The sequence below is a fragment of the Contarinia nasturtii genome, unplaced genomic scaffold, assembly GCF_009176525.2.
Source record: "Contarinia nasturtii isolate CC-2019 unplaced genomic scaffold, AAFC_CNas_1.1 Cnas_scaffold_129, whole genome shotgun sequence".
Classification (NCBI taxonomy): domain Eukaryota; kingdom Metazoa; phylum Arthropoda; class Insecta; order Diptera; family Cecidomyiidae; genus Contarinia; species Contarinia nasturtii.
The window spans coordinates 11,837,277-11,865,149 of record NW_022197486.1 but is presented as its reverse complement, the minus strand read 5'-3'; the positions used below and the strand labels follow the sequence as shown (position 1 = coordinate 11,865,149).

At 33.4% G+C, this 27,873-nt stretch overlaps 2 protein-coding genes across 4 annotated transcripts; one reads left to right on the top strand and one right to left on the bottom strand.

Annotated features, from left to right (window-relative positions):
• Positions 1-1,449: 1,449 nt before the first annotated feature.
• On the bottom strand, positions 1,450-26,269 carry LOC116339505 (frizzled-2). Of its 2 annotated transcripts, none has more exons than XM_031765424.1 (3): positions 25,597-26,269; positions 2,405-4,431; positions 1,450-2,247 (listed from the first exon to the last, which is right to left on the bottom strand). In XM_031765424.1, exons 2-3 carry the CDS (start codon positions 4,236-4,238, stop codon positions 2,168-2,170), a joined length of 1,914 nt encoding a protein of 637 aa, XP_031621284.1. In that variant the 5' UTR covers positions 4,239-4,431; positions 25,597-26,269; the 3' UTR covers positions 1,450-2,167. The 2 variants fall into 2 exon arrangements, with proteins under 2 accessions (XP_031621284.1, XP_031621292.1); XM_031765432.1 differs by having other exon boundaries at positions 1,450-2,244.
• Positions 11,651-13,383, top strand: LOC116339516. Of its 2 annotated transcripts, XM_031765452.1 has the most exons (3): positions 11,651-12,042; positions 12,121-12,946; positions 13,007-13,383. In XM_031765452.1, exons 1-3 carry the CDS (start codon positions 11,704-11,706, stop codon positions 13,081-13,083), a joined length of 1,242 nt encoding a protein of 413 aa, XP_031621312.1. In that variant the 5' UTR covers positions 11,651-11,703; the 3' UTR covers positions 13,084-13,383. The 2 variants fall into 2 exon arrangements, with proteins under 2 accessions (XP_031621312.1, XP_031621303.1); XM_031765443.1 differs by having other exon boundaries at positions 12,121-13,383.
• Positions 26,270-27,873: the final 1,604 nt, after the last annotated feature.

Below are 27,873 nucleotides of genomic sequence, written 5' to 3'. Positions count from 1 at the left end.
TTTTGGTTTTTACTCGATATATAAAAGAAATTATTTTCATATTAATCGCAAAAATTACGTATATTTGTGTTAGATTAAATTCTACATATGCCAAATCTTTGAAATTATCAATAAACGTATTATTGTTTCATATTTTGGAATTTTGCTTTTCATTCGGTTCGTTTGTGTTTTTAATATTGCTTTGCTTTGAATGAATGAACGAATAACGATTGTTGAAGCATTGTTCCAACAATTTCTTTGCGATGGTAAAATAGTTTTACATGTGTGCGTGTTTTGGGTTACGCCAACGCATTATATTTCATCGTTAAATTATTCAATCAAAAAAAAAATTGATTGAACCGAAATCCATTTAAAAAGTGTTCGCTTTGCACTGAAAACACCCGGAAATGGATTTTGTGCAATACATTAGATGGATCAATTGACATTTTGATTGTCATACCATCCATATTCCGAAATAAGATCCAAAAAAATATTGCAATTAACAAATTCTTATCAAAATATGGAATTATAGTCATAAAAGCCTTTCATTTTCTTCGTTTTTTTTTCGACAAAGACTCGATATTTTGAATCAAGTATACTAAACCGCTTAGGTATCGAATGAAATGTGTCGAATGGCAGTTTTTTTCTATATTAGGCCTGAATTTACATGCCATGCAGTAATTTAAAGTGCAAACTATTGCGAAAAAGAATTTTTTTTTCATGGCAGCCTCCATGTATATTCTTAGGAGTGTTTCCAATTTGAAGGATGCAGTACTTTGAAATCATATGAATAGATTTTTAAAAATTATTTCGATTTCGATGCGTTGTGTTTTTTTTTGTTTTATTCTCTTATTAGTCATTGTGTGAAATTGATAGAATTTTTTGTGTAAAATGAGAAATGATTTTATATGTGCACAATCGGTGCCTTGATTAGAAGGAGTAATCTAAATTAAACGATGAGCAATTCTTTTCCACCGAAATAAGAAATGTATGAAATGAAATTGTTATTGGATTTTTGATCAGTCGATGCAATGGTTTTGCATTTGTACGTTTTTTTTTCTTTTTCTTCTTCGATTAGCACGAACGTACCCATTGTTACAATATTTAAATCCATTTGTAATAATTTGTTTTGTTAATGCAAATTTTTGTCGTTTGTCTCTTTCTATTTTAGTTTGATTATTATTTTTCGGTGCCATTTTGATTTCAAAACTCTATAAATCTTTGTCTTATAACTTTTGTTCACATTCTAATATACGTTCATTCCTTTGATTTACATCAATCTTTTCATTAGTGCTATGGACTAGAGAGCGTTATTTTCCCTGTGTCGTTTAATTAAAAACGCTCACAATTCAGGGCCTACAATACAAACATTTATGCATATTATACAATTATTTAATCTTTATCTTTTTATCTATGCATCTACTATGTCTATCTTACTTAAAATTAATAACCATATTTTCGTTTTGTTTGTTTGTTTTTTTTTTTGTATTTATTTATATAAAAAATATGCATTTTGTTCAGCAAACGACAAAACGTCGCTTTGATGACAAACAACATTTTTCATCTGTTCAATGTTATGCTTTGTATGGCGATATTAAAGCGATTATCGTACAAATCAATCAAGTAAATAAAGTCAAATTATTCGATTTGATTTTGACCAGAATCATTTTCAATCGCATCAAATCGTGTTTGGTTTGTTTCCACAATGATTTACAAAGACAAACATATTAGATGTATGGCATCTACACTTGTCACCGTCAAAGATTTTCCATTCTCTTTTCGTAATTTGTTAGTTGGTTTTGTGTGCTTGTTAGTTATTTTGTTGATTTTTTTCCACTTGCTTTCAAATTCATGTACTCTTTACATAAAAAAAATGTAATCAATTGGAAATCATACAATAATTATTGTGGGAGAATCATCGTTTGAATTATATATAGAAATTAAAAGAAAAAAATTATTATTATTTGTGGGCATTGACGTCGGTGTGAAGTAATTGAACATTTCCCGTTCATGTCACATTAGCGGCGTAGGTCACGTTAAACTATATAGGTCCATAGTCGCTCAATGCTTGTCCCGGCACTTGTCCATGTGATGGCAATGTAACCACGACGCTGACGGCTCGAGGATCAATAGAACCGGGGCCGGTCGTTGTTCCGCCGGTTATTGATGCGCCGCCAATATCTCCAGGTCATACGTGGCTAGCCGGCGGTTGTTTAAGAACATGATGGTGCAAATGATGGTGGCTTGTCGATGCAACGCTTCCAACTGCTGTGAACAAAAATTCAAATGAATCAGAATTCGGCATTTGTTTAAGAATTATAAATTATTTTTTTTTGAAGAATACTCTGAACTATTTATTACATACTCATTCGAAAAAAAAAAAATTCATTTGTTTTTAAATTCAGTTCAAAAATGTTGCACTCACCTTGGGTATATGGCGTTGCTAGAAGTGATGCTGCACCTGATGGAACTCCAATGCCAGAACCGGCGTATGGATATGGAACGGCTGCCCGTTGTTTAATTAATGCTTGATTTGCTCCGCTGCGATCGGGTGAACCGAAAATTCGACGCCATAAACGTTTCCACGAATCAAGTGTTTTTCCAGACCAAATCCAAACACCAGATGTAATGCCAACAGCGAGTGCCATAAAATATTTTAGCATAAGCAGCGAGTACAGTGGTTTACGTCGAACGCCAAGCATCTGTTTGCATGGGCAAGTCAGTGATGCCATCCAATCATCATAGAAATAAACTTCATATAAACAGCAACCGATTACAATGCTCGCTGGCACCGTGTACAATACGCTGAATATACCAATACGAATCATTAATTTCTCCAATTTATCAGCCTTTGCTCCGGCTCCAATGCCACCTTGTTGCTTAATCACTGATCTTATGTGGAATAATGATACAAAACCAGCTCCCAAAAACGACGTACCGATCACCAAATAAATGACCAACGGTATCAATACAAACGTTTTAAGATGTTCCATATTTAGATTGCCAACGTAACAAATACCAGAAACCGGATCGGCATCAACTGCTTGAACAAGTACAACGGCAACTGTTTGAACCGTTGGTATAAGCCAGGCGGCCAAATGAAAATATTGCGAGTGTTTTGCAATCGATTCATTGCCCCACTTTAGACCGGCAGCCAAGAACCAAGTGAATGATAAAATTACCCACCAAATCGATGATGCCATTCCAAAGAAATATGTCACCAAAAATATCATCGTACACGATGTTGGACCGGTCGATGAATATTTGATGATGCGACCATCGCAAGCAACTTCGTCATGGCCCAAAAATACGCGATAAAGATATCCGATGGCCACTAAAAAGTAGCAAAGTGATAAGAATACAATGGGCCGTTCGGGATATTTGAATCGTTCGGTGTCAATAACGAATGTTGTCAATGTCATCAATGTGCTAATGAAACACATTCCCGACCATAAAGTTATCCAAACAGCAGCAAAATCCTTTTCATCACGCGTGAAAAATGCACCGCGGCATGGAATCGCACAATTTTCAACTGTACCAATTTTTGTTGTACTTGTATTATAGAGAGCGTTTTCTTTGGTTATTGGTATAAGTGGTGCTTTGCATGTACAATCGCATGTTTTTGTCGATGTACCAATGTTACGATCGTTTGTGCCATTTTGACACTTCTTTCCCTTGCATTTATCTCCTCGATTCGGTGGTTTTGATTTGCCGCCTGGTCGATCCACTTCACCTGGACGGGGTGTATTTTCGGTGTTATAGCTGTCCGGTTGCATGCAAAGTACATCATTCGCTTGAAATTCAGGGAATCGTTCACATGCCATTCGTTCTGGCCATGGAAAACTGTACTTTTGCATGATTGGTGCACATCCGGACCGCGTTCGTTCGCACACAGCTCGACACACGGGCAATGGTTTGTGATAATCTTCGATACAAATGGGCATGTATAATGAACAAAGGAAAAATCTTAAATCAGGCGAACACTTCATTTCGACCAATGGAAAAAATTGATTTGCTTCAAGACCCGCTTCCTCTTGCGTGTCATGGTTCATTTCATTTGGAAATGATGTTAAATTATAGCCAATTCCTCGACACATTGATATTTTAATTTCTTCGCATCTCGAATTTGGATCGCGTGGAATGGGCGGTATTTGTGGAATTGGACTGACTCCCAATCCTTGCATTCCATTATCCGCTCGCACAATACACATCACCACACAGACAAATGTCAAAATTTTTATTAATTTATTGCACATCATTGCTGTAATTGATTAATCAGTAAATTCAGAAATAAGTAATATTTCGACTGGTTGAAATTCTTGAATAACTCCTCCCACTATTTCTGTTGCAGTTTCACCAGTGTCACTTTATTTTATTGAATTCATTCTGAGCCGCAATCCACATAACACGTATCTTGCATGGCCGCGCTCGCTTTTATTGCATTGAGATTATCTGAAAGTAGACAAAAAAAAATTCAAAATAAAATTAAATTCATGTTTTCACCCACTTTCAACTACACCACTAACATATTTCAAATATCAATTGTCTATTTGGATTTGTTCAAGCTGAAAATATTGTTGGAAAATGTAAAAGTGTCATTTTATCTTTGTCTGGGAATGTCACAACATATTTATAACTCCAACAAACAGATCAAATCATATAAAACCATACACACCATATTAATTTAAATGAATAAAATATGTGTTTTTCCATTTCTATTGAATTCACATCAAAATGTGGTAAATAACCAACTCCAAACATTTTGACATCAAAATAAAAACACATAAAAACAAAACTTTCTGTTTCAGGTTTCTTGAGAATATCACATGCTGGTTTTGGGTTGCAAGATAACATCAAGATCTCTTCGACATTATTCGCTTTAACAAATAACATATTGAAATTTTCAACAAAAATTTAACGAAGAAAAAAAATATGAAAAGAATCAAATTGATGAATCCACAAAACGTTGATCGCCTGTCTCAAGCCTAAACGATACGATATCGAATTCCTGCACGCTTACTCCAAAACGAATCTCACGAAATAACCGAATAATATGTTGTACGTAACATTTCTCATTGTCAGTGATTAAATTTCATTTTTAGGATATTGTGAATCCGGTCTTCGGGTATTTTCAATGTCACCGCATTCAAGCAGAATGTATAATGTGTGTGTGAGTTCAATATAAAATGGAAAATGTTCATTGCATTCGATATGTGATCAAAACAAAATGGTTCCTTTTACCAAACAGAAGTACTTAGAACTTAATCACCAACTAAGCCAATTAATTATTTAAAATTATCAACAGAACAAAACTGCAAATGAATCTCCATAATATAAAATGGTTGATCAACTATCTTCTTTATTTATTCTGACTGGTGTTGATCGGTCCACACTGATATTGTTCTGAAGAAGAAAAAAATGTATGTTGGTTTCGTGAGTTCGTGTGGCTCTTACAAGTTGCGTGCCTTCGATTGTAAGCAACTCTGTCATATCTTTGTCATGTAGTCGTGTGGGCTGTTTTTTTTTTAATTCTTTATTCGCTCTTGTCCTTTTTCCATTTGTTTGGCGTGGATTCGTGCTCTGCATGATTTTGAATGCAGGTGACGAAGAAAATGTAAACAAAGAAATTAAAACAGATTAGAACAAACGATAATTTTAAAGCCCACAGACTTAACCTAAAAATTAACAAGCACACAGGCTCATGGCGATATTTACATATTGCTGCATACAAGTCGAAAAGGAAAATAAATAGTAAGAAGTAGAGAAAAAAAAATGTACGAACACATCGAACTAGATTCGATTTTTTTTTAATATGTATAGCGAGGAGAAGAAAACGCCAACACCGAATTGACTGTTGTCTTTTGTTCTGTCTTGGTTGTTGGATGATTCGGTTTTTTTTATTTCATATTTATCCCGCTGATTCAATGAGGTAGAAATATTCTTTGGTATGGTTCAATTTACTGGGTTTTCTTTGGTTCTGCTTTGTACACTTCAGACTGTGCAGCAAATGGGAGTTTTATTTCATTTTTTTCGTCTCATCAATATTCCGTAACCGTTTTCACTTGGTTGATCAATCACAAAACAAACAATATTCTGTAGTGTTAGTCGTGTCATATTTATTTTTCTTCTAATTTAAAAACAAAAGGAGTGACTCGAAATTCGATATATTCTTTCGCTTATTGAAATTGAACACAAGGTTTATTCTTAAATCGAATGAATATTTTCAAAGTAATTCGATCCAAAATTTGATGGATGTTGCTAGTGATGTAAACGTTAAACATCTAAACTGTCATTAATAATAGTCATTAATCAATCATATATTGATTCACACGAAACTATCTTATTGACTTAAGTCAATTCGAAATCAATATCATTCCACTAGAGTAGTTTTCGATTCTTCTTTTTTTCGCTCTCTTTCTTAATCCTTCAAAATGTAATGTTACCAAAAATACTCTTTTCCAATGAACAAGATGAGGGAAGCGTTGCAAAAATGTATGCATTTTTCACTCTAATAGTTATAATTTCATCTTGACATTGCAGCAATTTCCACGAGCAAATTCAAATAAAAAAAATATCGTCCTGATAAGTCAAGTCAAGTGAACATACAAAAAAAAAACATTCGTTCGAATTTAAAAATAATATATACCCATGGAACTTAACTAGAGTTCGGAGAATTAATTAACTGAACTGAAGTAAAAAAGGTTGGCTAATTAAGAATTAAGCCAGAAAATGAAGAGAGAGATAGAGAGCAATGAGGAAAAAAAAAGATGAAAATTCTGTTGAGATGCAAGATATATTGATTTCGAAAATCTGTCAAATCGAGCATAACATCTCAACGAGAATACTGTTTTAATTTACGTAACTTTCAAGCATAGAACATTCAATACAAAACAAACAAAATATAATTATGGAGAAGAGAAAGAGAGAGAGAGAGCAAGATAGAGAAAGAAATGTGATGAAAACGAAGCAAAGTAAATCAAAGAAAATGCAGTGCAGAATAAATACCGAGAGCGTTAACGACGACGGGCATAATGAACATCTCGAACATAATAATTTAATGAAATTGATTAACAAGACTGAACTTGTTGTTTGCATAAGTGCATAAACAGTACACAGTTCGTATATATGAGAGTTCGGTTGTATGTTTACGAAAGGGTGCACAGCAAAAAAAAACTCTCTCAATTTAAGGCACACGCAGCGCAAGAATATTTATACCGTATCGTTGAGGATTCCAACGAAACACGATGTCTAACACTAGCACGCAACAACGATGTACAGAGAATCAATTCTTATGCAGAATAAAAAAAAAGAAGAAGAAGAAGAAATACAGGCAGTAAAAAAGAGAATCTGAGAATGACGATGATGAAAGAAAGAGGGAGATAGAGATAGATAGAGAAAGAGAGCAAAAGATCAAGGGAGCGTAAAATGCAATGTCAGAATAAGGTGAATTTCACGCACCGAAATGATTTAAAAGCGAAGATGAACGTTTCTCGTTGGCGCTGAACTTGATGTATGCGTGATTGTTTGTTTTTGTAAGACAAAATATAAATTTTAAATTCGAATTGATTCAACAGCTTTTACGTTGCTTTTTTTGGGATTTGTAACCAAATATTCGCCACACACTGCATCCCATGAATGTATAGATGTGCCAATATTGACGTAGCATTTATGTTTAATCAACGATTGCGATTTTCACGAATGTTGAAGCATTTGTGTGGCATGGGATGCATGGACAACAACAGTTTATACATACGATATCACGTTAAGGTATTTTTTCTTTTGCTCTCTCTCTCTCTCTCCCTCTATCTGATCATCTTCACTGTAATTTTATTTATTTACTTTAAACATTTTTTATACATCGATGTTATTCAGTTTTCTACTTCTTGTCCATTCGTTTGGGTTCTTTGTTTCTTCGTCTTGTTTTTTTTTTGTAATGGTTTATTTGCGCCGGATTCTTCAAGTTTTGATGCATACACCTTTTTTAGCGTTGCACTTTTTATTTGGTCTGTTGAATTATTCGCGGAAAGAACATATTTCACTTGACGCAAATACTAGTCAAAACCATATAGATTGTACATCATCAGTTTGCAAACTGAACAGGCATGCATGTCTCTGTGTGTGCAAAAACCATTAATTTCGGGCTTTTTTTCGCTGCAAGTCAGTTTTTGCTTCTCTTTATAGCTTAATAAATGTGCTTGGTGTATGTTTCATATGTAAATAAAAGTTGTTAATCGCACTAGGTAGTGTGCACCAAACAGCTATCGTATTTTCGAAAGGAAACATTTAATGATTTGTATCTCTTTCTCTCTGTCTCTTTGAGAACTGATTTTTCATTCTGTCTAGATGTTATTTCCACTTGTCAGAGCACAAAAAATAAAAAATGAAATTGTAAATGTATAAATTTCAAGTATCAAATATCATGAAAGAAAAATGCCATTTCGTCGAATGAATGTTTCAGCATAATATCAACTGGTGACTGGTGATTGTTTCACACGTCATCCAGGTGCTGCTATCCATTTAGGCAGAAAAAGAAATTGGATCGAATACCGTATACGTTGTTATAAGCAGAAAAGAAAAAAAACCATGGCGTTCAAAATCGAACCTATACATCTAGAGCTCATTTAGCACGTTAGCTTTCATCGTTGTTTTTGTCACGAGAAATACTTGGAATGAAAATTATCATCTCACCTGATCATCAGAGAATTCAATCCTCATGAAATTCGTGAAATACACGACTCACAGTCAATTAACGATAACAGATGCTCCCGATTTAACTCCAATATAAAACGAAACACACATTGAACATATTGCAAATATGTAAATCTACTACCCATTGAAAAAAGTTTCGTTAAGATGTTGCACCATGATGCTATTTTAACAAAGCGTAACATGATCGCACGAGTAATAATCTTCGATATTGTTGCTAATTTATTGTTGTGCATGAAAGCAAATCAGTAGCATCTTCATTTAAACTATTTCTGTATTATTATTTTTTTAAATTTCAATTAATAATATTCGTAATAATGCGTAAACTTTGAATCATCACGGTTGCAATGTTCAAATGGATCACAAGCATTTCACTTGATATTGGCTGAAGATAACATGTCAAAGACATAATAATGTGAATATATATTTGTGTGTACGTTTGCTGTTCACAATCAATTAATTTTGCATTTACAGTTTTTTTCTGGATATTTATTTATTAGTGTAAACGAACAAATATGTAACGTTTTTAGGACATTTTAACGTTAAAAAATGTAACGCTTTAACCCATTTTTGTGGCAATTTTCGTGTCAAATGGAAGGTAGAATATAGGCATAATGTGAACCACTTTTTCGGCTTTTTCGTGTTGCGATACACAACAACATCTTCTGTGTGTTTCGATTGTTTCTCTTTTTGTTATTATATTCTAAGAAACTGTAGCGGCAATACAATGTAAACAAATGTAAATAACATAAACTCGTTGAGTTCATAATATCCTATTCATACGATTGATTTTAAGCAAATGAAATTTGAAAAACAAACCGGAAAAAAAAGAGGATGAAAATACAAATCTTACTCTCTTCTCTCTGTGTGTGTTTCGATTGTGCATGAATAAAAAAAAACATTGCGTAGGAATTTCAAGTGACTGTGAAATACATTTATAAATGTACCTTTTTTTAGATTTGTTTGATTTGATTTTAGTTTCAGAAACATTTTTTTATTTTTTTTATTTTTTTTATTTCATAATTCAAATTCGAATTTCGAATTCGAAACATGTTTGAATGTGTACGACATTTGACAGTTGGTAGCTGTGTGTATTGGTGTGTATCATATCGAAGCCGATTTTTCTGATTACATTCAAAATGTGCTTCGTAAACATTGCATCGTATCAATTAATTTCTTTGAACTAAATAGGGATTTTTTCGCATCAAAATATTTTGAAGTTATTGTTAAGAATAAGGTAAGTAATTATGGTTAAGTTGCCATTGTGTTGAAAAAAAAAAAAACAAAATTCAGTGATTAATAAATGGAATTTTTGTACATGAGATTCATTTTTTGTTTATCGTCATTTTAGCAACGGTTTGGTGTGTTTGGAACGTAACTGTAGAAGTCACTCGATGTCAAATGGAAAGATTCACAGTCCGTTTTGTGACAGTCTTTGTTTTCATTTCAAAATAAAAAAAAAACATTTTCATCGTTTTAATCAGGACACAGCGTTATATAGTATAAGAAGTTATTCATTTGAATTGTGATATGAGTGTGTTCTCATTTTTTGTTTGTAACAAATTGTGCTTTGCTTGTAAAAGGAATTCTTGAGAATTATGTGTGAGTGTTTATATTAGAGTATGAAACAATTTGTTTGTCGTCATTTTTGGCTAACATTTGTTCCAATGATTTTGTTTGTTCGATGTTAAACGGATAAATTCACTGTTGGTTTTGAGATTGTCTCTGTTGTTATTTCAAAATAAGAAAGCATTCATAAAATTGACGGTGAATATTCCAACAAAATTTTCATCTGCGGAATATTGGAAAACATTTCATCATTTGAATCAGAATACAGAGTGACATCGTTGAGGTAAGAAGTGATTAATTTGAATTGTGATATAAGTGATTGTCATTTAAATTGTGATCTCATTTTATTCCTAATCTATGCTTTTTTTGTTGCATTTTTTTTCTAAATTTGTGTCTATTTTTTATTTTCGAATAATTTGATCAGTTTTTTGAGAATGAACAGAAAAAGACATGGATGACGACGAGCTCGATGATAATCAACCAGAAGAAAGCAAATACGTTGTAATAAAATGTGGACTTCAAACAATCCTGCGACAACAACATGAACGGATTGAAAGAGTTGGAGAAGTTGTGACCAAAATGCTATTCGAGCGCAGTGTTCAAATGACAGAAGTGGCAGCATTGGCATCACTTTCTATTCTTTTTATTTTGAATGACGCACTTGATAATGACGATCGTGCATTTTTTTTGAAACCACATCCAAGCCTGTTCATTGCCGATTGTTTCAGAGCGGTATTAAACCAACACGTTAACAATATCAGAAGTCAATATCGGATATTGCCCGAGTTTCGTTTCATGGTAGAAAGAAACAGTGAAGAACAGTTCCGATGGCCAGATGATGAAAAGTTGGGAAATGGTTTGAGATATTTTTATAAACAATATATCACAAACATTCAAACCAATACCAACACATGGTGTGAAAAACGACTTGAGAATTTTTTTCGAATGCGTTGTTGGTATCGCAATCGATTCCACAATGGCTCAAGATTTGATAACATCGACATCAGAAATGCCAAAGAGTTTTCATATCGATTTAAGAATTTAACGAATGGTAATAATGGTAATAATGTGGATCCACAACGCGTTGAAAAATTCAATATTTTAATGAGAGATTTGACTGAAATTGGATGGTCGGGAACAGTGAGTATGAAATTTTTCGCAAAATATCGTTGGTTTGAATCACTGTGGTTGTTCGGTCAAATGCAACGGCAAATAGAAGTGTATCACAGTCATGCCGAACAATGGTATACCATTCATGAAATGTTTCGCAACAATCCGAACTTTCAAGAGCCAACAATCAATCGACCATCAAAAATAAGCAGTTTTGCTCTTATACCATTATGCGACTACCATTTGAAAAACGTGCGATTGGACATTACGGACTTGTATAATAAAATTGTAAACGAGCTTGATTTGGTGCCTTCTTTTCTCAATACGCGGACCAACCGGATGAATAAGAGAAATTTAAAGTACTACACCCAAACTGATCGATCAGGTCTATGGAATATGTTGTTCGATGTCGGTGAAATAAATAAATTGGGCAAATCGAAATCATTCCATCATCAGATTTTGACCGATAGTGTTTCAATATCCATAATGTACAAGAAACCACAGCGACAACAACGACCACAGCGACAACAACGACCACAGCAAACAACCCAAGCGAATCGGGGGCCGGAAAAACTCATTGGCAAGAAATACATCATTGGAATCGATCCAAATGAAAAATCGTGGTTAACTGTAGTGCGTCGCAACATTCAAAAAACACCTGATGAGCCGGCTGTTGAGGTAACATATTTTGAAATGTAATTTGAAATGGTTTTGAATAGAAACTCATAGTTTTTTGTATCATTTTGCATTTTGAAGGAAAACATTATAATACCAAACCAGCGTTTTCATTGGGAAACTCAGCAGAAAAAACGAGACAAAGAAGCGAAAAAGTTGGCTGGATGGTTTGATATCGAAGAGAAGGAACATCTCAAAACATACCCATATCGTCCACCATCACCACGTAATTCAACATGGAAATCATACATTGAATATCGCATTAAAATGTTACGAAAAGGAATGGCAGCTTATGCGACGCGTGAATATGCACGACTGGATTTAGACCATCACATTCGCTCGACCAGAGTAAATGATCAAATCGCCGTGCGTGTGACAAACAACAAACCGTCGTTGGTTCAATTTGGTGCTTGGGCGATGAAACCCGATCGACCGTTTGGAATAAAAAAGCGTAAAAGATGTCCGGGATCGCGTAAGTTTCGTGTGAGCATTAAGAAACTTGGACATTCAGAAGTTGAAATGCAAGATGAATGGGGAACATCACAAACATGCGCGAATTGTCAGGAACGCTTTCCAAGGCACACAAAAGATGATCGATTTAAAGTGTGCTACGATTGTAGAGCGAAAAAGATTGATGGCCTGCCAGATTCAGTCGCTGGACTGCCAGATATCATTGTGTCAACGGTCAACAGACGTGTTTTGAGAAGAAAACGTGCAATTATTAAGCGACAAATTATCGATGGCAATCGTGAGGCTGTGAACGAAAAGATTCGGACTGGGCGTTTAATGTCAAAGGTTAAAGTTACCTACAAAAATTGGCCATTAAATGTTGATGATGATGATGTTGTTCCACAAACAGTTACTTGGCACCGAGATATTGTTGCAGCAAAATGCATTATGCTCAAAGGTATGAATCAATTGGAAACAGAATATTCATTATTTAATGTATTTGCTTTAAATTACATAGGACTTTGCCGGATCTTTGATGTACCATTGCCAGTTTCATTGTTAAGACCGCCGGACCAAAACAACAATGGCAACTAACAAACATCATCAATTAATCATACATTCAAAAAATTACATAAAATAAAATATTTTAACTATTATAGTTAGCTTAGCTAGACATGAACAGACTATATAAAGTCTTGTGGTCTAGTTGTACAATAGTACAACATTGTACGGAGGGGGAGTGCCCGTAGGTGAGTAAAGTTTTTAATTTAAAAAAAGTATTTTATACCCAGTTCAACTGATACTAATGGTTGTCTTTCCCTTTTTCCATGTTTTCACACCTGAATGTTCCACCATGCCAAACCTATGGAAATGACTGAAACTACACACGAATCTAACCCCAAAAACGACCGTCAATATGTGCTTCATAATGGATGCATTTGCCCTATCAATTGTTTGCTGGGTAGTGTAAACGACATCGATTGTAATTATTATCGTTGAATTGATTGTGAAATTGGCATGCGAAACAACAGCGTTGAAGTGAATCTGCCAATCTACTTAGCAAAGACTTGCCACGGTGTGTGAGTGTGTGTGTGTGTGTGTGTGACCCTTTTGGGAAAACAGAACGTATCAGTTGTATATCATTAAACCGTTACTTCGTTTGTATTTCAAACATTGCTTTATAATACTCAACAATTTGCGGCTGCATATTATTATAATTTTCTTGTATTAAGCCTTACGTTTACCATCTGAGTTTCCACATACGTTGTTGTGGCATAAAATCACTTTTTAGTTATATGCTCACGTTCTCTCTCTCACACACACACATTCTGTGCAATTCGGTTTTTTCTTCACATTGCCTGCTTTTGCCTTTATGCGCAGTCAGAGTTACCAATGAAATGGCTGATTTGCTAAAGAAATATGTTGTGGATGTTCTTCCCAATTGAGAGTGGAAAAAAATGATACAATTGAAATAAACTGATAATTTTTTTTTAAATATTGAATATCTGCTATTTTTGCAAACCAGCCATGTTTCTCTTTTGATGGAAATTTCGTTTATCATCTCAAATCGAAATTATTTTAATTGATTCCATAAGCAGCCGTGTGTGTATTCAATTGATGTGAAAAAAAAATGTGAAAAATGCCTTTCCATAATAAAATACGCTCAATATTCGTTTAAAATATTGTCGTTTATTTCAGATTTAACGGTAAATCATAAAGGCTAAAGTAAATTATGACATTATACCGCTAACATTATTCAAAATGTAACATCTTAGATTTATTGTCTACAACAAAATTGTTTTTGTTTATTTTGCCGCAAAGTTTCCGAGATTAAGAAAACCAATGACTAACAACATCGGTTCCCATCCGCTTTTCTTTAACTCTCACCCAATTTATTTTTGTGTTTTTAAATATATATATTTTTTTTATTGTGTATTCGTTTTCCTATTTAAAACAGTATTCAATGTGAACTTAATGAACTTCTACAAATAAAACACACATGTCCCGACCATGTCTTGATATATATTTTTGGTAACGTTAAAAAAACACATTTCCGAAAGAAAGAAAAAACGGTTGCACCAATGAAAAAAGGACAAATATTGTATAATCGCTGCCGTCGAAATGAGACAGATTGATAAGCTTTTGTAGTTGGTTTTTATTTGCCTGTGAACATGTTGACTTTTTGAACGGAAGACACCCTCTGTACAGGCGATAAAATTTATTACCGCTTAAAAGTATTGCTCAAATAATTATCTAAAACAGCCTTACTAAATTACAAAAAAACGAGTATTATTTCAGTCTTAATTAGTAAAAGCGGTATTTTGGTTCGAATTCAATTCCACTGTTATTTGTGGGCATGACAAAGAGGTTCTAGGGAAGAAAAAAATGCGATAATTGATATGCATTGTGACCCAAATGTTATTTCCTTACTTTAGTTTTCGCTTTTGAACTTTTACCTTTTTAACATTTGCAAATTGAACTCGACATTTTCTCTCAACTAATGCGCGATACTTGACATTTCAAAAAAAAAATTCTTTAGCATTTCAAACAGAAAAGTTGTAAGAACCGAATGAAAGAAATGGCGGTAAAGTGTGAGAAAATCACCCATTTCCTCGAAAATGTAATAAATGTTTTAGTTTTGATTGTCAACAGTTGTAAGTAAATATTGAAGTGAAATTCTTGAAAAGACTTTGGTTTCTTTTATTTGCTTTGTGATTTATGAAACGCCCGAAGCGGCTAAATTTATTGGAATGCATATTTTTTTTTATAAATATTGGAATAATGGGAAAAGAAAATCTAAGTTTTTATTGTTGAATATCTACACCAAGTTGAAGTAAATAAATCGAACATCGAAAATTTGTCGAGTCGACGGATAGTATTTTTGTGCTGGTAAACCACAAAAAAACTGAGAGAACGTTCGTTGGGAAACGATGTCATGCATTGGGCATAAAGTATATTTCGTATAAACAAATGTTCGATAGAACGACGGGTGGCTTGATGTGGTGACCTGATGGGAACGTATGTTAAGTAAATCTCATACATTTTTTTTCTTTAAATTTACGAAGTGCGTTAATTGATGCAGCAAACAAGAAGAGAATGAAGCAAACATTCTCGTTCGACGAATACGTACACATGTGTTATGTGTCACAGAGAACTGATTTTGAATTCAATAAACAATTCTCTCTCTCTATCTCTCTATCGATTCACGGACAATTTCACATTCACATTCTGATCTTCAGCAATAATTTATTCGTTGTGTATGTGAAATAAATATGCAAATGACTTGTTTAAATGACGGTTACAAATGTCTAGTATTTATTGAGCAATGATTAAATGCTGTGTCTGCAAAAAGCACTATTTCTTTTAAAAGGTACAAGAGACGATTGCAAGCATGCGCGAAGTCAGCATCGCAAAAGCGATACAAAATTAACGCATGATAACAACCTGCCAATCGAAACTGTCATTGTCACCCAAAGAGTTGACATGAAAATTTATTTTATGAACGCATCGTTATTATTTGTCTCCCGGAGTGATGTTTGCAATAATCTGTGTGCGAAAGTGCAAAAGTGATGCGCGATTCTTTTTCTTGTTTTGTGTGTGTGTTTTTTTAGTTTGTTTGTTTATTTGTGCTGGATGTGCACATCAATGAAACTATCTTCGCCATCTCAAATGAATATACTTCACACGAACAGCCATGGAAATGCTGAAGAATCGAAATAACAATAATCATAAAATAAGAACGACAATGACGATTATGATCAAGCGCGCCAATTAACACACGAACGTATAGAATGGTATAAAATGTTCGCTCATGTGTGTGTGTGTGTGTGTGTGTGTGTGCGTATATGTGTGGCGGGCAATCGAATCGAGAGACGAGAAAAATTCACCATATCGTGAGATCATGTTTGCGGGACAGCATTTCATATATTTTACAATGGTTGACAATTAATTGAAAATTGCACGTATGAATACATAGATGCAATGTTCCAAGGTGTGTTGTGCAACTTAATATGGTAAATGAACAAGATAGACCAAAACGTTACTCACTTGTTCATGACCAAAGATCGCAAAGATCACGCAGATGCACGCAGATACACACAAAACCACCAAACATACATAATGAAAAGTGCTAAAAAGAAGCAGATAGAGAGAGGGAGAATTGTAATCCCGAAGTGAAATTTAATAGGCGAAACATGCACAATTTATGGGCGCGTAAATAAAGTTTGCCACTCATTCTCGCCAGCTTAAAATTCTATTCAATATTGCACCTCGATTAAATTTTATCTGAATAAGAAGTTATTGAATTGAGTTAGTGCCATAAAATATTGTTGCGAATCGGTGTTAACATGTATTGCGACAACATTGATCGTCCGACTTTGGTGTGCGTGCGGTCTTTTCTTGGTAACCTGTAAGATGATCGTATGCATTTCAATGCATGCATTTAACGCAATGGCTCAAACAAATTAAGGAAAATACATGTTTTCGTGTTATACAAATTATGCAGAAATATTTCGTTTGAAAACGGTTGATGATCGACATATTCTTAATTTCATTCAACATTTCAATGACCCAATAAATTACATGAAAATTTCAACCAGATTTGTACCATATTCATTGGCAGTGTTGATGGCAGTGCAATGAGATGAGGATATGTTTTTTCTTGTTTCTTGTACGCCTCAACTCACGATATACCCTAGTATAGCCTAACCAAACAAAATAGTAAATAAAACCGAAAACCGAACATATGCGTGGCAATCGATCTATGTGAATTTTCGATTGCTTGTTTTTTCTTCTTCTTCTTCTCTATTTTCCAAAAATAGATATATTTGCTGCGAATTTGTTTGATCATCATATGTTGCCACACGGCCACAAATACACAAGCGTGTAGTTGAAAACACCAAGGAAACGAACTCATCAAATGTTTAACTGTATTCAATTTCCTTTATTCAAATAGCGGAGCAATTCCGATGGAATATTATAGCACAAAATTTATGAACAATATTCTTTAAAATGTGTTTTGATCAGCGTTTTAACATGAGATATATTAACTAAAGGTAATGAATTGATTGTTTGGATTGCGTTGGCTTGAGTCCGACTAAATGTCGATGTCGGCATCTCACATTCTTAATGATTATATATTTAGATCGGCGTATGCGTCGTAACTTGACTCAAGTCGATACAATTTAAAATAAAACCAAATTGGTACGTGGTCGTTGTTACATTGTTGTTGTTTCTGATGCTTATGCTGTTACTTCATTCAGAGTGTATGTGTTTTTTTCTTTCGTTTTGTGCAGTTCTCTGTCCATTTCAGAATCGATAATGTTTATGGCATTTCATGTGTCAATTATTTCGATGTTTTTGTTCGTTTGTCTGTGTTTTTTCCAAATTATTTTCGTTAAAACAAACGGATATTGACCATTAACTTTTATATCATCTATTTTGTTTGTCACTTTTTGGCTATCGATATAGGTATATACAACAAATGAATCTGTAACGTTTTTTCATATATATATATTTTAAACTGACTATATATTTTATGGTTTTTATATACACGAAAAAAAAAACTTCTGTATTTCTTGTTCACCTAGTGAAATTGTTCAACTTCATTACTCTATTTAGTTGAAAATTCTTCCCATAAATTTTCTCCTCATTTTTGGATTGAAATTTTCCAAAAATTATGGTTTGCAAACTGGATTTCAGAGATTTCCGGATTATAAAAGGGCCTTTATAAATGTTCGAATTTTTTTTTCGCTTAAAATAAATAATGGCAGTATTTATGGGATTTTTTTTTAAAGAAATATATTGTGATCATTGTATTATAAGATAAATGGAACAAAATAGCAGTGTCAGAGTGCTACTGTCAACCTCAAATGAATTTAACATGACAAATATTTTTGGATTTTATTTTTTCCGTGACCAAGAAACTACATTGGCTTTTGTTTCAATTTTATGGATTTATTTATGGGCTGCCGCGTGCGATTTCTTGTCCAATACTCAAAAATCGTTCAGTGAAGGAAATAGACTTAGTTATACATGAACATTTCTTGCGTGGGCCGAAAATATATTGATAATTTAGTTAAATAATTTGATGTTTTCGTGCTGTTAACCATACACGCGACCATACACGAACAAAAGAAAACAAATATTTTGTCATTTATGTCATTGTCATGTCTTGATTTTCACTGATTGGTTCCTTTTTTACTGTGGCGTTTCAGCCAACTGTGTAACCCGAAATAAAAAGCATAACCAAGACTAGAAACTTCATGAAGTCACGAGACAACATTATTCATGAATACACACGAGACAGTCAGTGAAACAGAATGACTTTGGTATATTTACACTTTATGATCAATTTGTATGCCCTTTTTTTCCTCCTGCAGTTGTAAAATCACGTTGAATTCTTATTCTTTACACATATATTTTTTATGACTGAACGTCATATCAGTTTTGTTCGTTTCACAATTTGCAGAGGATTTTTTTTTGTTTCAATAAAAAAAATATGTGTGCGCCTCGCATGAGTTTCACCGAAACAACACACGAAAATTAATATGGAGAACAAACTAAACACCGGCAACATAACTATGGTTGAATTTGGAATCTATGTAAATTGTAAATGAATGAAAGGATGAAAGGAGCAAAAACATTTTGATCGCATGAAATGGGTTATGGCATTGGGAAGCAATTTTTGGTTGCATCACACAGACGCGCCAGTGCACGCCAGCCTACCATTTAACTAACAAGAAAATGATGCAGAGAAAAGAGAACACGACAGCAAATTATTAGATAAATTGGAAATTGCAAAATATATATACATGGTAGCTCGTATGCAGGCGAGCTTGATGCGGTAGCATTAGCAAAATACTAACGCGCTCAAATGCAAATATCATTTGAAGAGTGAGATATAGAGAGAGAAAAAGAGATAAAAGAGAGAGAGAGATAGCACAAAAAATGAACGGCAGTAAAAAATTTAAAAGCATATGGTCTAGGAAAAATGTTTTATGCGTTCAAGAGTAGTTGATTTGTGAACGGGAAACTGGCTGTAAAACTGTGCAACAAGCAACAATATATTCCTGCGTCACTAGATTGAAATCCAGTCATTCTGGTAACTAGTATTTGTTTATGCTTGAACTAACGGCCGCACCAAACCATTTATATTCATTTTTTTTTTCTCACTTGAAAACAAATAATTTTTGATTTACACCTTTTACAACGCACAGCAAGGCTCTATATAAGCCAGGAGCTCGTATTTATTTCCATTTTATAAATGTAATCACGATTAGTGTAGGCGAATCTTTGGTTGAAATGCAAAACGACAATTTTATTCGAAAATTCTTATTCCCTTCTCTCGCTCTTTTATAGACAATCTCAATATATATTTATTCGGTGTGCAATTGAATGCAGAAAATTCTAAAGTTTCATTGTGAATGTTGTTGAAATTCAAGAGTTTCAGCATGATTTTGAACATAAAAAAATATATATATGGTTGAATGTTGAATTTCTGCATATGTGAGATGTGTTTGACCACCAGTACTGCACCTTGAAATCATGTTCATTACAGCGATATTCATTAAAATGAGCAGGGAACAAAATTAAATATAAACATTCAAAGACGTGCTACTTATGGGGTGAAGATAATGTCTATTGTAAACATTAATAACAGTTTGTACATTGGATTGCGCACCGTTGAAAAAAAAATGCAAACGCGTTTCTGTACGATATTCCTTTTCATAAAGTATTCTTTTTTCCTTTCCGTTCTACTTCATAAGGTATGAAACGGCAAATATTGTGTGTATGGATATTTGTCTGATTCACATTGTATTTTCATTTTATGAAACAGCGATTCAGTATATTTCTTGCGCCATTTGGTCTATGTCGGTGTATTACTGATCTTAATAACGGTTTCCGGTTAGTTTTGTGTCAGTATACTATCGAAATAAAGGAATCATTCTGCAATCTAACCATATAATATTTTGTCGTCGGTGGATTTCAATTTCTACGCGCTACTTCTGTCACATACTGAGTTTTTTTGTTGCTCTTCTTCTTCTTATTTTATGATGGTGTCGCCAACGGTGGTGTGGTGTCAACAAAAGCCAAATGTAAATACAGAAGGCGAAGATAATGTAAATTTATGTGTATACGAGTGTATTTTTCTGTATGATTTCTTTCATTTGTTATTTATTTACGCGTTGTATAAACACCGTCTTCATTTTCTTATCGAAGATGAAAAGTCCGCTCAACCGATATAGTAGTGAAGCCGATATAGTGATTGGAAGCGCGGGAATATCTACATTTTCAAGCCAATACACAAAGTTTTTGATAATCATTGCTTGAGGACAGAAGAAGATAGCAAACAACAACATCGACAGAGAACACAACAACACGAAAAAAAAAACAATTCAAATTATTTGTGTTTTAGTATGTTTGCCATTACAAATGCTATGTACTCTATTCTATTCCATACTCTCTCCCATTCTCGTCGCTTTTTTCTTCCTTTCTGTCTTTCTTTGCGTGCCATTTCAAATAATTACATATAAACATTAAAAGGTGGAGCGACAAAAACACAAATATTTGATTAACATTACAATTATAGTCGACTTTTCTTATCTGAAAAATTTATCTGGGCGCTGCTACCAAAGCCTTTTGTGGACACTAAAAAAGACAGAGAATCACAAAAATACATGTTCTGTTCTCACTTTTTTTTATCATTTCTCGGCCGTGGAATCGGAAGTAAATACCATTTAATTATTTTACATTTCAATCAACAATGCCATTTCACTAATGTTTACATACTGTGTTATGCATAGTTATGTATGTGTTCTATAAATGTACAATATGGATTTTCACGCCACATGTGTTCATTGCATAATAGTTCTGAATAAGCATTGTAAACTTATTTAATTATATTTGATGCAATAGCAAACTACCAGGAATGTATAGCAAATATGTTATATGAATGGAAAATCAATCGAAATACAAAAGCTAAAATAAACTTATTGCTGGTCAGTTGACATTTTCGAATTTATGAAAAATAAGAGCATTTTGGATTCTCATCAGTTCATAGTTGCCAAATCTTTTCAAATCACATATCATTGCCATGTGAATTTTACACAAAAAAAACGTTCCAATATATTGTCGCTTTTTTCTCGTTTTTTTTTGTCTTCTTTTTCATTGTAAAATGCCATTTTTTTCGTTTTCACATTCTAGCAAAAGAACGCATTTTTCATAGTATTCACATACATATTGTACAGACATGTAAAAATGAAGAGAATTTATCTTCTTTCAATGTCGTTTTCCTGAATTGCACAAAATTTAATAAAAATGAATGAATTGTTTAAGGTGTTTGAGACAAAGAATAACGATTTCTCTTATAGCATACCATGCACATTTTAAATTTCCTCGAAAAAACGATTGGGACTTCTTTTTTTTTTTTGAATGATCAGCATAAAAGATATGTGCAGAATGACTTTGCTGGTAATAAATAAATTGCAGTCATAGCTTCTGACAAGGCATAGTCATTTTAAATACCATGGAGACTGGATTTTCCTTTGCAAGGATTTTGAGGGAAAAATTCTTTCAAATTGCTAAGATTTTTAGCGAAAAATATGAAGACCTTCCTCCTCTTTCCTTTTTAGGGAGATGAAGTTTACACTAATTAAAATATACATTTGGAGAAAAATGTTGAAATTAGTAACTATCTCACCATTGGATGTCAAACTTCAGAAGCAATAATAGTACATCTTTCAATTGCATGTGATGTGCAAATTGATGCAAGTCCAAAAATGATTTAAAGAGAAATCAAAACGTTTATTTTTAAATTGATTTCTTCTTGTTGGGTCCAAAAATTGAAGGCGGAACGAAAAAAAAAACATTGAATTTAGCTTGTGAATGAATTTCAATATAAGATAAAAACCGCAATCGAGAGACAAAGAGCGAAATAAATTGATTGGCGCATTCAAAATTTTATTTACTGACGATTAAGTAAATTTTTAGTGTGCCTGAATAAATAGATGTGATTATCAAATTACATTGAGTTATGCGTTATTTGTTTAACGGATGCAAGAGGATCGCGCGCGGGTTAGCGCATATTGGCACATGAGGAAAGCAGAATAAGGTATAATCACCAACCTATACCACGAACGAGTATCGAATGAATAAAAAAAAGATATAGGGTGTTCGAATAAAAGTGTCCGAACTTTTAATTGAAATAAAACAAACGGTAATTTGAAATTCAACCAATCTTTTGCAAATGATGCCCACTAAACCCAAATGTGGTGGATTCTACTCTTTTTTTTAATTTGATTTCAAATGGTATACCATTTGCACTAAATGGCTAAATATCGAATTTTCGTTTGTTTCATTTGAATTTGGTGCACACTTATTTGGAACACCCTTTACAAGCAAAGAAAAAAACGACAAAGTAAAACGGCACTACAACAAGATATCTGATTAAAACGAAAGCCAGCCAAGAAACGAATAAATAAAGGAATACGTATATTAATATATTGAGTTCCAAGCGTTCTATCTTCTCGTTTTTTTTCTGTGTAAATTTAAACGATGAATTCCACTCGTTTTTTTCCTCTTTCGTCTTTTATTTGGCACTGTAATTCACAGCACGACTGAAAAATAAAACGGACAAGAGGAGAGAAGGAGACAAAAAAAAATCAACGTGAGCGAATACAACAAAACACTGGGAATCCAGAGATATTTTTTTTGTATGAGACGGTTAAGATGGTTATGTTTTAATTTATTGGTAGAAGACAACAGTATGAAAAAAAAAATTAAAATAACACGTAAGCTGAACCAAATGTGGCAGCATGAGCCAAACAGATACATATACACACGCATATAGAAGGAATACGGTTGAATGTGGAACGAAAAGAGATGGCGTATAAAATAGAAAAAGAACAGCAACATTCGAAGCTGCATGCATAAAACCAAAAATAAGAAAATACAACATTCATGGAACACCAAATGAAAACAAAAACAACAACTGCTAACAGCTCATATTGAACTTAATACGAAGTCGAAAATATATAAAGTGAAACGACAAATGAAACAACAAGCATATCGTATCGCTAACTATCATCTGAAAATGCAGCTTCAGGTGAGATCGTGAATATCGGAGTGTGTGCTATGGTTTAATGTAGAAATACATAGAAATATCTGCCGTGCTTGCACATTGTTTTTTTTTTCTTCTTCTCATCTTCACTTAAGTTTCTTTCGTTTTAATTTTATTTGCCAGATTTGTGTTGTTCATTACGGAGCTGTACGCTGAACATTTGGCAGCTCACACACACAGTCCACTAAAGTCAATGATGAGACGGGCAACGGTTTGTTTTGGAAAACAAACAAGGCAGATACAATTTTTGGATGGCACACCACCACCACAACAACAACTATAAAGACAGCATCGTTTTCTGCATCGAATTTGAGTATTTGCGTTGAACATAGGCGCGCGCGCGCGACAATACACGATTTTACCAATGTACACACGGTGTATGTTGAATCTGAAATTATCGCGTCGATCTCAGTGTCTCTTTTTTGCACGATTTTCTCGTTGTTGTTTTTGTGGGTTTTTACTGTTGAAACTGTTATTTAGCTCTCGTTTGATTTGTGTTTTTTTTTTTGTTGAAAGAGATACCGAATAATTTAGCCGGAAAATGTGCGAGAGAGAGACAGATAGAGAGAGAAAAGAAAGCGAAAAAGAAAAGGTGAATCTTGATTGAAAACGATCCGCGATTTTCACTCCATAACTATCTTGATCAATTGCTACTTAATCGCGTACTTAAAATTGCTGCTGTTATTGTTATTTTCTTCATTAAGTCTCATATTCGTATTGCCATTTATATGAATTGTGTATTTATTTGTTGGCTATTAATTAAAATAAATATTTTTTTAATTAAATTCGAATATCGAATAAATGAACAAGAAAAAATGAAACATCCAGCAAACAAAGGCAGACAAGAATGAATAAGTCAGAAAGATCAAGAAAAAAGATGAAGAAGAAATAAGATATACACACCAAAATTATAAAAAAAAAACAAGAATTGAATAATTTATGGACTTCGATTTGAAGTCGATACGAATTCAAATAAATTACATAGCAGTTTGAACAAATACGGAATTGAAATGAAATGATTGTCCAAACTGAGTACATATCGAAGATTTATTCGTTGAATATTTTGGAAGCCCTTGCGTACAGATGTGTTTTTCTTTTTCTTTGTTCATTTGGATTTTGGACGAATGTGTATGACACCTATTTAATATTATCAGTGTTTGAACAACTGTTCAAAAAAAAATCATTATTCATATTCGATCGCATCAATCTTTTAACGAATGTTATCCAATGATCGATTTTATGTTTCTTAGATTTTCGTACCGATAAAGATCGGCCAAGTGATAACAAGTTTTTCGATTCTGAAAAGACGTTAAAACCGAATGAGAGAAAGGAACACAAGAGAAAAAAAATGGAACAACGATAAAAGAACAAAAATTTAAAACAAAGATGGCAATGAACAACATTCCACGAAAGGAAAATTAAAAATGACACCAAAGAAAACATTGGGCATCCTTAACAGTGGAAATGTTTATGTTATTTACATATACTTTTGGCTGCATTTTTAGTGCACATTGTTTGACATGAAACGTGACATTTCTCAAAATTTTCTTAAAATCACACTCTGGTATTCATTAAGAAAGATCGTCGACACTGAAGATGTTTCATCTAAATCGAAACTAAAATTTGAAAATGTCTCATTGCTCTTCAAATATAGCACCATCATCAAAACAGTAAATGTCTCTGCAATAAATAATTTTACAAGCACATGTTGTCCAGTACGTTTTTCCTTTATTTATTGTTTTGTGACGTGCAAAAGTGCCGATGATTTTAAAACAACTGCCCACAAAAGAGCAAGTAATAAGATTTCTCTATTTGTGCAGTTGTTTTTCAAAAGACAATTGACTATACTCAGGTACGATGCAATTTTTTTTCGGACAGCACTACAGACAAATACCGGCCATAGATAAATAAAATCAAACAACATGAAAATGCTAGACAAAATAGAAATGTGCTCAAAGCATTGAAAATATAAACAGAATTTACGTTACCATTTTTTTTCTTCAGAGCATAAATCCATTGGCTGTGTGGCATACACTGAATTTTGTTCAACTAGAAAACACCATTTGCTTGGGCTATTTGAACGTTTTTTTTTCTGCTGCTTTGTGATTGTTGACTATTCAACGGGCGATCTAAATATAAAGTCCTGTTCACTATTCAATTTCGTTTCATAACAAAACAAAAAGGCTTTAATTCGCAATTTCTATGAGATTCATAGACCATTCATTCACTTGACACTTGCATTACATTCACATTGTGAATCGCTCTCGAATGAAAGAAAAAAAACCGTATTTCCCCTCCAATGAATCACTCACACGATTTCCATGTGTCTGAACCGTTTTCTATAAACTCTCTTTTATAAAAAATCTCATCTCAAGTGTTCCCTTTATGATATATTTTGTTTGTTTCTGGTTGAATTCAATTCAATGAATTTAGAATTTGTTAAGCACCGTGCAATGAACACTGCTGATTGAAAAGTGAAATTCAACGATTGCATTCAACGATTTGCATTCAATTCAGTCTAAACACATTTTTCATTTGATTCGAATAGTTTAATTGATTGAAAATCAATTATTTTGACGTTTTCGATTGTAAACTTATTGAGAAATAAATGCCGCAAACTAAATTTATTTTAACACACGCACACATCGGTCACACAGCTTCACATCACGGTCAACAATCAACTGAGCGCTGAGCTTGTCGGTTCGTTCGTTCAAACCGTGCACATATTTCTTTTCTGTTTTGATGCCATTTCGTTTCGGTTTGATTCACAAAAAACAGACACAACAAATCTTTAGGTTGTGTAAATGTTTGAGGGGTATGCACACCGGTCGACATTTTTCACGATAAACATTTTTTTTTTTTTTGGTTAAATATTTACCAATTGAACAACGTTTTTCAAAATGAATTTTGTTTTTAATGTGAATAATATCGAAATTTAATTCATTTTAAAATTGAACATTTTGTGACTGAATGATTCAGATCCGGTGCTCTAAATGTTTCGAATTTGTTTTGTTGTTCATACTCACACAAGCATGGGCAATGAACACACAAATATGCGTTTCATCATAAGTGTGCGATCGAGTATATGGAATACGTCAATATGACCAGATAAGTTGGCTCTCGTACTTTAAATTATCCCATATGCGTATCCATATACATGTATATATACAAACACATATACTATAGAGTTGCATACAGTTTTGATGTGATGTACATACACATACACATAAATTCAACCGAAAACGCACACACTCGAAACAAAATTGATATACGCACACATACATTGATGCATCGCAGCGGGTTTAAACGAAATGTTGTGTGCTTCTTACTTTCCAAATCGAAATGTATATGATTTCAATAGGTTAGTTTATTCATCTTGTATGTATCATTTTTCTTTTTATTTCTTTATTTAGTGTCGCGACTAATTTCTCCTGTATTCTCTCATCTTGAATTCATTCTTTTTATGTTATCGAAAACGTCACTTCAATATGTTGTCGTACATTCAATATGCTGTCGTTGCATTTCGATGCGGGCCTATAGCGCGCACACATGGACTGATTAACTTTTGAAGAGGATCGAACATTTGTGGAAGAAATGCAAAACATTGAACACTGAATGTTTGACGTATATATCCAATGATGAGCAGCTACTCATGCACCTCTCTTTCTTTCTGTCTCACAAACACAACATGCATACCCTTACTATTGACAAGCATTTTGGTAAATTGAACGTATGTCTATGATGTACATTGTACATAAACTAATGTTACACTTTATGCTCAAATGCTCTTTTCGTTTCATTGGTGTTTCACTCACTTGTGCCGAATTCAATTCAACAAAAATGTATTTTGCCTGAAAATAGTCGTGGTGTGTGTGTGCCTTTCACACTTTTCGATTTAGTTTTGGATTTTGGTGTGTGCGCTACCAGATTCGTTTGCAGAACACATGCTCTTATTCCGACGGGAAATGCTAACTCGCTCTGTCTTTATTCATTTATTCGATTACAACAACAATGATTTTCCAAATCGAATTTTCCGAAATAGAACCACCCATCAAGAGGGATGCAAGGAGCGACCAAAACTTACTCTTCACTACCAAAATATATTTCACATTCAAATGAAACTATTACTACTGCATTGAATATAGAATGTTCAAACATCAAGATATTCTGCTTTCATCGCAAATGCATCCTGAAAATGGAAAACATTACAAAGTTGGTAATTATTTTAAATAATTTCTTCTTTTTTTTTAGATTCAATTTCAACA

Excerpts from the sequence above, each read along its gene's own strand:
- LOC116339516 (XM_031765443.1), top strand. The coding sequence starts at position 11,704 with ATGAATAAGAGAAATTTAAAGTACTACACCCAAACTGATCGATCAGGT. Across the intron at positions 12,043-12,120 it reads CTGATGAGCCGGCTGTTGAG|GAAAACATTATAATACCAAA; the intron begins GTAACATATTTT and ends TGCATTTTGAAG.
- LOC116339505 (XM_031765424.1), bottom strand. The coding sequence starts at position 4,238 with ATGATGTGCAATAAATTAATAAAAATTTTGACATTTGTCTGTGTGGTG. Across the intron at positions 2,248-2,404 it reads AGCAACGCCATATACCCAAG|CAGTTGGAAGCGTTGCATCG; the intron begins GTGAGTGCAACA and ends TTTTGTTCACAG.